Raw genomic sequence first — 12,480 nt, 5'->3', positions numbered from 1 at the left:
ATGTTTTTTGTGAATGCCTTTTTTCAGGACCATGAACATGCAACTTTTGATGATATTTTGGGTGAGTGTCTTCTTTTGTCGATATCTGCATTTTCAACGGTGTTTATAAAGATCCTTGGTTGAGTGCTATTTGCGTAATCCTGCTAATTAACAAACAAGGAAACTAACACTTGTGAAAACATAAGCTCCTGGGTGGAGGTAATTAAAATAGTGACTAAAATAGAAAAAAAATACATGAATATATATGAAGCTAAAAATATCAAATATAAAAACGGTAACTGTAAACTTTTTTGAGGCAGTAATTTACTTCACACTTGTGTCGATCAGATGGAAGTTGTGTTATAAAGAAAACATTAGATGAACTGGTAAATAATAGTATACACATTATTGAATATGAAAAAAATGGAAGCATACATACACAGAATGTGTAATTCAGTGTATAAAAGAGAATTGAAGGATGGAACCACTATGAATGGAAAATCTGTTGCCTTAAATATGAACCTGAACCGTGGCTCATTTTGCCTGAGGAGTGGAGTCTGAACTCTGAATCATACTCCAGGTGTAAAAGGTCAGAAAAATAGCTCGAGGCTAAATCTTACCTGCAATCTAATCAGAAGAAAAGCAAAAAAAATAGCTGAGATCCGGCTAATACGGTCTGTTGATTTTCAAACTGATTAAATCTTGCAAAACGACTTAAAAAAAAGAAAATAAGGTTTCTGCCTCCTGAAAATGAACAGTAAAAGGTCAAAGAAGATGAAGTCAACTCTGCACGGAACAAAACTCACACAGAGTAACTGAAAGGATGTAAATGAATAATTTACATTCCAACTTTCCATTTGACTGCACGTCTTTCACGGACCCATTTTATTGTGATGTGACATTTCTTGCAGCCTAAAGTACACACTGTTGAATTTAATATAAACTACATCTTCTGTTAATGTCTCTGCCGTCTATTATTACACCTGTACTTGAACTCTGCCTCCGGGGATTTCCCTTTGTGTTCTGCCTCTCTCTCTGTCATCAATCCAAATCTCTTCTCTCCCTCTCTCAGAGGAAATAGACAAGAAACTCACAGCTTACAGGAGAGGAAGCAAGTTCTGGAGGATGCTCATCTTTTGTCAGGTGAGAAACGAAAAGGAGACGGAGGTTAAAAAAATAACATTATTGTATTCCTTGCAGAATATGCTTTATTTGGGATATATGGCATGATTACTTCATATGGAATTCTCTGAAGTGTTTTACTCGTGTGTGTTTGTTAGGGAGGCCCCGGTCATCTGTATTTACTGAAGAACAAAGTGGCAACATTCGCTAAGGTGGAGAAGGAGGAGGACATGAGCCAGTGAGTTATGTTATATTAGTTTGTCATCTACAGCCTCATGTTATAAATCCCTTTCACACTTTCTGTGTCTTATATTTATATTATATTTACGGAGACTTTTATTTCATCAATAATCACAATTATAACAATGTATTTGAAAAAAATACAACCACCAAAATTACAGAGCCGGAAGAGAAAATCAATATTCAGAGAAGTAAAAACAGTAAAACATGTATTAGTGCTGGATAAACAAAATATGACAGAACTTTTGAAAAGAAAATCCTCAGTGTACAAATTTCATAAAGTCATACATTTGCCCGAAATCCCAACCAATGTGGTTCTTTGAAAAAAAAAGAATTGCCCATGTTGAGTGTAGCCTTTTGTCTTTGTTCAGATTCTGGAAAAGACTCAGTCGCTTCATGAGTAAAGTCAACCCGGAGCCCAACCTCATCCACATTATGGGATGCTACGTCCTGGGCAACCCCAATGGAGAAAAGGTATGTACACATTAATGCACAAGCCCATCACAACAGTAGGAAAGCAAACACTGCAGAAATAACACTGTTTCCAAAGACAGCAGAAATTGCTGTTGACACAAAAAAGGCTGAGCAACCATCTCATTTTCAGTAACACACATGCTCGCTGTGTTCGCAGCTCTGTAGCAGAATAAATACAAGAACACAAATATAATCAATGTCTACACAAAATATATAATGTCCATACATGTGATATCTATTGAGGTTTCTACAATTCTGCCCCATTTAAAGGGGTTTTGGGGAGAATCAGAGGGTGTTGGACTCTATGGATTGTTAGGGCCTCTCGAAGCAAATGTGATGTCTGATATTCATTTAAACAAATAGAATTTGACTTGATATGACTTCCTAGTTTCATAGACGTAAACCTTCCCTTTGTCCCGTTATATCACAAAGTGGCAAAATTAGTTTTCTTATTATTACAGTGTGATGCAATCTGATAACATGCAACACATCTGCTTTGTGGTGGTTATATCAAGTGGTGAAATCTAGGTGAACCTTAAATCAGGTCAGTGTATGACAAAGTATAATGGCACCTTAATTTATGACATGTTAATCATTTAGGCTTTATGTGCCACAGAGTCTCATTTACAACCGGATGCCAAAGGTTTATTGCGTTTTGGTTCCCTATCTCATCTTTACACATATTCATGCTTCCACCATTTTTCTCTCTGCCTCCTTTTGTCCTTGTTTCATTGTTCCCTGCCCTCTGCTCTCATATTTATGCTCACTGCGTCTATTTGATTGATAATCTGCACACAATCCTCCAGGTTTTCTCCTTCCTCCACCTGTGTGACCATTATCTCACTCTGAGTAATATTGTTGCTGGATGTAGCCGCAGGGCACACATGTTGAGTGATGCTGCACCTCTATATAACTTGGCATGCGGAAATAATAAAGCTACACAGCCACATGGACAAAAAACAATTTAAAATCAAAACACAAACACACAAGCTGGCAGACACACAAAGACACAGGGTCTGTCCGACACAACTGTCTGTTCCAGTCATGTCTGCCAAAATGCTTAGTTATATAAAGTGGATCTCTCCGGGGGTGATGGGACAGTCTGCAGAACAGACTGCACATCAGTGATATCTCCGCCCCTGCAGACAGACACAATTGCAGTTGTTTCAAGAAAGCTTGAATCCAAAGCTACAAAATTGGTGTGTTTCACATTTTTTCAAGGGTTGTTTGAAAATGGACTGTACGGACCAAGCGTCTCCTCTTCCTCTCACTATCCAGAAACAAAGCAAAAATATCCAGGACACAAAAGCTGCCATCTTGCAGCGATGACTTCATTTGGACCCAGAGTCTGGCGCAGCAGCAATCCGGGCATATAGCCGTGTTAGTGAGGTCCTGCTAAAATGCGTGCTCGACCAATCGCAAGTCACTCTGTGGCTGTCACTCGGGGGCGACCAAAACTTTTGGGCTTCACTTTTGAGGAGCTGCCATGTCGTCCATCTTTAGATAAAGTCTGTGGTCTAGAGCGTTGTACTTCTTCTGGGAAACAACAAACTCGTTCTCCACTCACCACTCACCACTAGCATGTGGACACGGACTCACAATTTTTAATATATATATATTCCTCCGCAAAACAATCTAACACATCATCCCCAGCATAGGAACAACAGGGACATACAGGTCTTCAATTAATCAGCAGAAGCTTCACACAACTTCCTAAATGCAAATTTGAAAGCAAGCCACACATACCAAGTGTCTCAAGATGCAACTTCATACTCAAACACACTAATGTACTTTCATATCATGCATACCAAAGGTGCAGTTGTGCCCGGGGGCACTTGAATCCAGATATCATGCAATAAAATGTATATTTAAGCTTATAAATATTGAGCCTGCAGCCACACTGGGGTGGGCTGAAATCATCAGAGAGATAAATGAAACCACCCCCTCTCTGTTTGAAAAGTAAAATCATAATGGTTAATGCATGTTTAATAAAAGCACTTCGCTAATCATTTGCAATGCAAAACAGGAGATGATTTTGTCATGTTAATTCCCTATTTAATATCATTGTAATGCATGTATCGTTAAGTCAGAACATATTGCATTTCTCAGTTTGGGCTTTTCGAGGGGTTCCATACATGAATGTGATGGTAAAATAAACTGGCTGATAAAAGTAGAACTACCACCTCAAGGGTGAACGCTGCTGATAAACATAAGTTGCAGGAAATTAGGTCATAATATTTCCTTCTGTTCGTGAAACATGGCCACTTATCAGTAAACGCTGGCTGTCCGCCGGATGGACGGACATTAAAACATTTGCAGCACACTTCACAGTTTCAAGTCACGTCAGCGCCACTTTTTATAGCCTCATAACTATATAACCTTTACCCTGGATGAGGGATCTTAGTCATCAGACGTCTGGATCTTAAGTTATCAGAGAAACAAGCTCAGCGGCATAAAAATGTTGCTGCTGCTCTGTGATAACTGGAAAGGACAGTTAACACTGAAATGAGGACAAAAAGGTTGCACACAAGAGTGCAGCACTTGAATATTGAAATGTACTAGTTCGTCTGAAACACAGCTTGGATGCTGAAAAATGGAAACAAGGCTGGGGATGGAGAACAGCAGGTGAGCAGGTCAGAGAGGCGGCGCAGCCCAGTTCCCATCCAGAGACTTTCAAGCACGTTTTTAGTTTCATCAGCAACAAATCCCAATCTGTCTTGGCAGCAAGACGGCAGCCACTGAGAGCTTATATGAAGCCACCCGGGACAGGAAGAAATCTACAGTGTTATTATCACATTATTTGAGATTTGTTATTTTGCCTGCAGCTCTCTCTGCATTACAGACAAGCCTGGCAACTCGCCACCTTCTTTTATCTTCTTTCAAAGGACTGCAAACACACGGAATGAAAGCCGCTTCTTCTTTACCACCCCCAGTTTAACATCAAGTGACAAACAAAAGGTGAATTTGGGTTTTTGATATTTCCGACAGGGAGGTACGGAGATCCCTCAAGACTGAATCAAAGCAAGAAATCAGTGAGGTTCAGTTTTTAATGTGCAACGCGACACATCAGTCACCGCAGGAGAGACAATGGAAAAGACGCGACTGGAAAAAAAAAGCTATACAATCGCTGCACAGCTGAAATCAAACAGTGATTATGTCATTACAGCTCAAACTAATGACTATTTTCACAGTTAATTATTGCCCCTTTTTTTCCTTTCAATTGGGTTTTGTCTAAAAAAGTATCTCATCTACAATGATATAATACTGAAGAAAAAAGAATCGTTCATTTTAGAAGTGGGAATCTGACCAAATATTTTAGGACTTAATCTCATTAGCCTGAATTTAGTTTTGAGTTGAGTTTTTTTGTTAATGTTTTGAGATTGTCTTAATAAAAAAAAAACATTGTGCTCTTTTGACAAGTTGTTTCATGGAAGTACAAAGAGGTCATATGGAGCCGAGCAGAAAACCTGTGCACCTCCTCTTATTTCTTCACCTGTCCTCCTAAATAGGAAGAATGTACATTCTCTTTGGCAGTAATGAGTCAGCTTCATTGCCAGTCCTGTGTCTGTTTCTATATTTGTGTATTCATGAGCCTGTTGTGTCTGCAGGCCCCCCGCTGCGAGCATATCCTAGTGCAGTAGGATTAATTGGACTTTGCTTTCTTATCTCGGCCCAACAGCTGTTCCAGAAACTGAAGAATCTGATGAGGCCTTATTCTGTGGAGTTCGAGTCACCGCTGGAGCTGTCGGCTCAGGGTGGGTCGGATTAAACATGCACACACACACAAACATGGAGGTCACAAGGACACATGCACATGAAGTGATGCAACTAAACACCATATGTACGGCGTAAACATCCGCAGTGAGGAAAGCACTCAAACAGCTGTTTCCTTATTGAACAATACGGAAAACTAATGATCTAATTCATTTAAGACTGTTTCAATTGCTGTTTTCTTCTCATTTCAAACATGTTCATTCTGTTCTTATACACTTGCTCTGTCCTGATTTCAGTGGGAATTTGCTTTTATTGAATGCATTTGATCCAAGTCAGTATAGATGCAACACTTTGTGCCAAACACCCACCACAAAGGAGAAAGTACAGTCTCGTTAATGTGCTCTACCTTTAAACCCACTCCTCTCCTCCTACCGGGTGGGAGCAGGGACATACTGTACGCTCTGGTCCACACTTTATAACTAAAGCATGCTCATGGTCCACCCAGATCCACACTACCTCCTCTGCAGTCCTTCACTTTCATCAGAAGTTTTCCACAGAGACATGTTTTCTCTCCCTTCCTGAACTCTTTTATAACAACAGTATGTCTCCTGCCACTTTTCTATCAAAAGAGCACCCTCATCTGCTCCCGAGGATTTAAAGATTACACGACATAGGCATTAATAGTAAAATCAATTTACACTGGTCAACATATGTTAACACAAAAAATTGGAACATTAAAAAGGGACCAGTTAAGAGTTGAACAAATCAAACAAACATTTTGTCCCAGTCCAACTGCTACATAAGAACATTGACACCGTAAGATTCAGGGAATCTCTGAATATGTTCAATAACAAAGATTTTAACATTCTATATTTGCGTATGCCAACTACAGTATGTACTCCAGAGATTTAACATTCAACTTCCTATAAAGATGGGGGAAGCAAAGCAGGAGGGGAGACATTTTGACTCTTGCTCCCCATGGGTCAAGCTCAAAGTTAGTCGAGGTCCGATCCGCTGCATGAATGTCAGAGCCGCCATATGTCAACCCAACCTCCTGCCCTTTACTTTCACCAGTGGGTCCTATATATAGAACACACTACTTCCTGCATTGATGAAGAACATTTGCACTGAACAATATGCGAGAACTAATTTATCTAATTTTAATTCAATTTCTAGGATACTATGTTAATACAGGGATACCAGCATGAGGAAATAAATGTTATTTGGCAGAGAGCATAGATAGATATTTGTATAATAATGTTTTTCTGCTTCCTAAAAGCATAATTCAAACTTTTCCTGTCTCATTTACCGATCAAGGCAAAGAGATGATTGAGAAGTACTTTGACTTCCGCCTCTACCGCCTCTGGAAGACGCGCCAGCACTCCAAACTCTTGGAGTATGAGGAGTTTTTGTGACGAAGACCCCAGGATAACAGGTGCAGCCCCCCCCCGCAGTGCCACGAGGAACCTGTTATAAAAAAAACTGATCCATTGACTGAACATCGCTCCACGTGTAGTGCTCCACCCATCAGCTCGATATAAACCAGTCACACACCTGCTTTCATCCCGGAAAGAGGGCTGGGGGAGGACGGAGAGAGGGAGGCTGGAGATAAACTCAACAATGCTGTGCCTCTGTTCTTCATCACCTCCCGAGTCAAAGACAGACAAAAAAGGGCCAAGACTTTACAAATAAAAGAGAAAAAAAATGAGGAAAAAGCAGAGGACTGAACTCGCAAATCAACTCTCTCTGCCTCTCGAGTGAACGCAAGAGGAGAATCAAACGTGTACAAAAAAGAAATATCATTTTCATCACACCTCTGTTGTACTTTTTGAGGCCTAAGTGCTTCAAGAAGAATTGCTGAAAGTCATTCCATCATAATATGGTTCTGTGTTTCAACTGGCCCCTCTCAGATAACCTGGAGACATGCATATACATGAATAACCCACATGCCGATGTGTGTGTATATAAAACATTGAATATATTAGCATAGCTTTAGTCATGCAAATAATCCTCTATACGAGAATAATGATGCATCATTTATTTTTGATGTGCATTGTTGTGCAGTTTCATATGAAAAATACTTTGGAATAACTCAGGTTTTAGCCATGAAGTAATTAATCTGTTTGTCTATTCTATCAAGATATTGTAATCTTCATCTCCATCGCTTGGAACGAATGTATTATCCCTCTAGAAAATATCTTTTGTTTGAGGAATTGACTTTTATGTTTTGGTTAAAAAAAAAAAGAAAAGAAAAGTACAATGTGCAGATTTTGTGTGTATGTGTGCGTGCGTGTGTTTTCCATGTAAAAAAAACAACAAACATGCTGATATGTTGTGTGTATTTTTCTCTATCTGCTCCTCTGCTGAAGCAAAAAGAATCATCATCACCTCCATCCCCACACAATTATCTTTCCACGGCGTTCGAGTTGACAGTATACTTCATGATGTCAAGTGGGATGTAACAGCCATCCAAGTGCTCCTGCCCCTGTAGTGTAGGAGTCGCTCCCATGATCCCTCCTGCTCCTCAGCAGAAGGTTCAGGCCACATAGCCAGTCCTTGTCAACAGTGTCAGCTGGTTTCACCTCTGCCAAACACTCTTTGGCTCCTCTTAGCGGCGGCCAAAAACCAGCTTCTGCCATCCCTCTCTCTCCTGGGCTGTGATCCAGTCAGAGGGCCGGAGCTCTCTGAATTAAAACAGATCTGCCAGAAGTTTAAGCTGTTAACAGCCATCTGCTGCCCCTGCCAGGTGTCAGCTAGTTAAAAGGCCAGAAAATATGTGCTGAGTGTGTGTCTGCGTCTGAGAACGTTGCATGGGCCGAGAGACCTGCCTGAGCTTTCTAAAAACCATTAAGACTACAAATACTAGGGCTGGGACAAACAGATATTTACAATAAATAAAATAAAACAGTGTCATTTTAAAAATCAGTTATTAAATGCTTTGTACTTTTTCCATAAGCAAGACATGTGCACATCTGCCTCTGAAGTCGCAGTACCCATATTTCCTATAATTCAAGTGAATTCAAAATTAACCTTTCCAATGCTCCAATGATGAAAATCAACTGTTTCCATCAACTGAGTTGGAGTAAGTAAACTAGGCTGCGTAGTGTTGTCACAAGACCCTGATCGGCTATGATGCGCATGGCTGTAATAAACAGAATAGAAGAATCAAAGGTTAAGAACCAGAAACAAAATAAGTTGTTTGAGCACCGCCAGAAAACAGTGAGGAAGAAACTAAACCATTACCCATAAACATGTAGGAGAAAAACATTGAGAAAGGGCTGAAGGAAAAGTTTTTAATTGGGCCAGTTGTTACTATTCTTTAATGTCAGAAACTTCAAACAACACCTCCTCTTCCTCCTCCTTTTTCTCCTTTTAAAGCAGAAACCTCTGATCTGCCATGTGAGTTAAATGTTTGCTATGCGAGATCTTATTCGTAAAAAGGTGTTTCCACACATTAACTCTGTTTTGAAACAGGCAAAAAAAACACTTCAGGCAAGCGTAAAAACTTTTAAGTTTTTTTTTTAACTTTGCAGTTTCCATCAACCTTTTCACTGACACTCAAAGCACAGAAAGTCGACCCTGATTTTTAAAGGATTAATTAACCATAAAATAAAGTAGGCTTTACAATGTTTTGTTCAACCAAACCTAAAAGGCACAACCGATAAGACCTGGTTGGTCCAAGTCTACGGTGCAGTGAACAGGCTGTGATGGTAAAAAGGGGCAGGACATGATCAAAAGTGACAGAAGAAAGGAGTTGAAGTCCTGCTTCATGCACCAATTACTGCGTACAGTGATTTTTTTTGCAAGATCAGTGGTGCAAATGCGTTCTGACATCAATACAGTCTGAGGAAATTCAAACTATTAGATGATCTTACTGAGAAATGTAACCTGTCACATTTAAATAAAAGACCCTGATGATGGCTTGTTTCTCTAAAATATGAAACTGAGGTTTGTGCTTTTAGAAAACGAATATTTCTCTTTTTATGTGCCCATAGTTTTTTGCTAAATCTAATGTACAAGCATTCACTTGAGAGGATTATAAATGGTACCATCTTTTCAAATGATGTTAAAAACTACCGGATTATCGGATAACAGCATTTCACAAACATTGCATTTGTTTCCCAGGTGTTTTTTTTCGATCCGATACGACTTTGCTCGGTCACAACACAACTCACTGCTCAGACAATCACAGCAGTGTACAGCCCCAAATAACAACAGCTCCTAAAGGTCCCATAGAATCGCTGCTATTACTAATCAATTATCAGACGGCGCAGGAGAGAGTTTACAGAGTGGTCCCAGCTCTAACATGAACACACACACACACACACAGACACACAAACAAATTCCAATACATGCAGTCAGAGGTGTTCTCCATCTGTCTGTGGTAAGTACTTTGCATTTGTCATTATTTGTGTGGATGTTTTAATATTTGAAGCTTTGAGTGCAGATATTATTTGTGTTGAGCGTCTCACTGGAGTGTTTCTCCATTTCCCTGCGAGCAGAACTCTGGTTTTCATTCGCTCTCGCCCTCTTTCTGACATTGCAGCGCTGGCCTACAGTTTGTCTGGCACAGACAAGTGCTCTCTCAGCCTGAGTCACGCATTACATGTTTTCACTACAGATTTAAAATTCAACACAAGCCATCATTGAGCCATTTTAATTCCAGCAGAAGCGCTAAGCTGCCAGATTCTTCAAAGATGTTGCCCTGAACAGCTGCTGGGTTTTAATGGAATATTTTTACTGGCATGAGTTTCTGACCAGAGAAATGATCACTGGTCAGTTAAAGCAAAGCAGCGGTTGGGTGGATTCTGTCGATTCAGGAACTTCTTCTTTGAAAAGGAAACGTCTTGTGCCATACAGAAAACAGAAGAACACCTCATGCGGCCTATCCAGAAATCAATGGCTATTAAAGTTTTGTTAAAATTTATTGTGCTGAAATGACCATGATGTGAAGAGCACCCTGACTCAGGAGTTTGAGAGAGCTTTGTTGTTTTCTTCTTCATCCAAAATCTAATTAAAGATGCAAACATGCCTCAGTCTATGTTGCTTTATTTGCCGTTTCAAATATTGGTAAAATCAAAGAGAATACAAGAAAAGTGTAGATTGTTTGAAGAAAGTATTTTTGCATCAATTTTGGATTAGAGAGCCAATTAAATATGCAAAGCAAGTTCTCTGCAAAGCAAGTTCTCTGAGACATCGAGCCCATCGGGTCTAACTTCGAACTAAGAATTAGCCTCTGGGGGCAAAGGCCAGTATTTGGGGGCTTCCAGTGTAGACTACAGTCAGAGCAGTTTCTTTTATCAACAAGTCGAATGTGTCTTGGCACAAAACACAAAGAGCAATACTTTCTGTAGGAGTTTTAAGTCCAGACAATATTTTAGCTGATCTCTATCAGGAGCTATCTGCATATGAATGCAAATAAATTAAAAAGCCGATAGCCGATGCATTTTGGTCAATGTGTTCCGCCTCTTTTGCTCCCACATGGACAATTTACCTGCTAATGCCTGCTCAGACGTGATTAGTCAAACTAGAAACTGAGAATTTGTTGTCATGCAGAATCTATTTATAGAGATTATATATCCGATATCTGACTTTTGTTTGATAAAAATGAGTAAAACTGACTTAAACTCAAAGCCATGGAGACAGAAAGGCTGTAGTTTGATGGGACTTCAGGGAAAAAAAATACTGTTCCTGCACATTTCAATGACTTACACTCCCCCAATTATCCAAAAGAAGCCGCTATCATCATCATCCATCACGGCTACCCTGTTTTACATGACTGGAGATTAAACCCAACAACGCAGCGTAGTTCCTCATGTCAAACATAAGAGATGTAAAGTCACGTCGGCTGATAAAACCAGACAACTAGCATGGTCTTTTAAAACACCCACACTGGAATCAAACTGCTCTTACTGCTCCTGTCATGTAAAACCGCAGAAGATGACATTGCCACAGCAGAGCTACAAAAGGAAATTCTGATTGGATGCATTTGTGTGTTAAGATTTCTCCTTAAAATGAACTGGTGCTTGACAGGCTGTTGTATAAGTAGCTTTATATTGTATGGAGATTATGCAAAGCCATAGCAGAAGGGAGAAAGGTGGATAGTTTGAAATGAAGAAGAGAGACAGTTGGTGGTTAAATGCAGATTTCTTAGCGTTCGACTAGGAGCAAAACTCTCGGTTCAGCCTCAGCGCCAGAAATGAACTGGAAACCCGAGGAGAAAGAGAGAGGGATATTATATTGAAAACAGTGTTTTTCCTTTTTATGATTTTGTCTCAGGTGAAACTTAGGATGCAAAAATAAAGATAAGAAAGTCCTTACACTGAAGAGGTACTTTTAAGGTGCCTTATCTCCTTGTCCCAGAAATGTCTTTATCCATAATCTGCTGTGACTCTGCATCGTCCTGTGCACTGCGTTTCACCTCCATCTCCATTTCGCTCTCCTCCATCTGAATTAAAGTGGGGAATTAAGACATGCAAAATGGAGTTTGCAAACATCTCACATGATTAGTTAATATTCAGCTGCAATCCGCTTTATCCTTTATCCAATTTTATCCCATCCATTTTATCTTAAGCCGTTCTCCGGAGGCTTTCAAGGTCAAAAAGCATCTCCGCATTGCACCTCTGCGGAGTGTACGAGGAGGCCATGCCTGGTTTAGCATTGATGAATATGGTGCTGTAGGACACATCCGTTATTAAGATGACTGGATTTGGATGGGGAGACCACTGAAAGCAACAATACTCAGACAGGCTGCTGCATCCAAACACTGATTGATTGGTATTGATAAGGGACCAGATGGGTGCCAAGAAAACAATTCCCCACATCACCAAAGTGGTCTTTTGGCAGCGCAGGAAGAGCGTCAACGGGTTTGACAAAAACAACACGGTCACCTGGCAAAAAAAAGTTTAACCAGCCGCAGCAGAAGGTCACGAGGAGCCTTGTCCTATACAC

At 40.1% G+C, this 12,480-nt stretch overlaps 1 protein-coding gene across 4 annotated transcripts in view; it reads left to right on the top strand.

The window, feature by feature from the left end:
• Window positions 1-10,560, top strand: part of nsmfa (NMDA receptor synaptonuclear signaling and neuronal migration factor a) — a 38,593-nt gene extending 28,033 nt beyond the window's left edge. For all 4 annotated transcript variants that reach the window (XM_047344357.1, XM_035183833.2, XM_035183835.2 and 1 more), the window contains 6 exons: window positions 28-61; window positions 1,052-1,122; window positions 1,260-1,339; window positions 1,713-1,815; window positions 5,495-5,570; window positions 6,847-10,560. In XM_047344357.1, coding sequence (XP_047200313.1) covers window positions 28-61; window positions 1,052-1,122; window positions 1,260-1,339; window positions 1,713-1,815; window positions 5,495-5,570; window positions 6,847-6,944 — 462 coding nt within the window. In that variant the 3' untranslated portion in view covers window positions 6,945-10,560. The remainder of the gene's footprint in view (window positions 1-27; window positions 62-1,051; window positions 1,123-1,259; window positions 1,340-1,712; window positions 1,816-5,494; window positions 5,571-6,846) is intronic.
• The last annotated feature ends 1,920 nt before the right edge of the window (window positions 10,561-12,480 follow it).

Source organism: Hippoglossus stenolepis, chromosome 18 (genome assembly GCF_022539355.2).
Source record: "Hippoglossus stenolepis isolate QCI-W04-F060 chromosome 18, HSTE1.2, whole genome shotgun sequence".
NCBI lineage: Eukaryota > Metazoa > Chordata > Actinopteri > Pleuronectiformes > Pleuronectidae > Hippoglossus > Hippoglossus stenolepis.
Note: the sequence above shows the minus strand (reverse complement) of the source record. Positions and strands in the feature narration are given on the sequence as shown.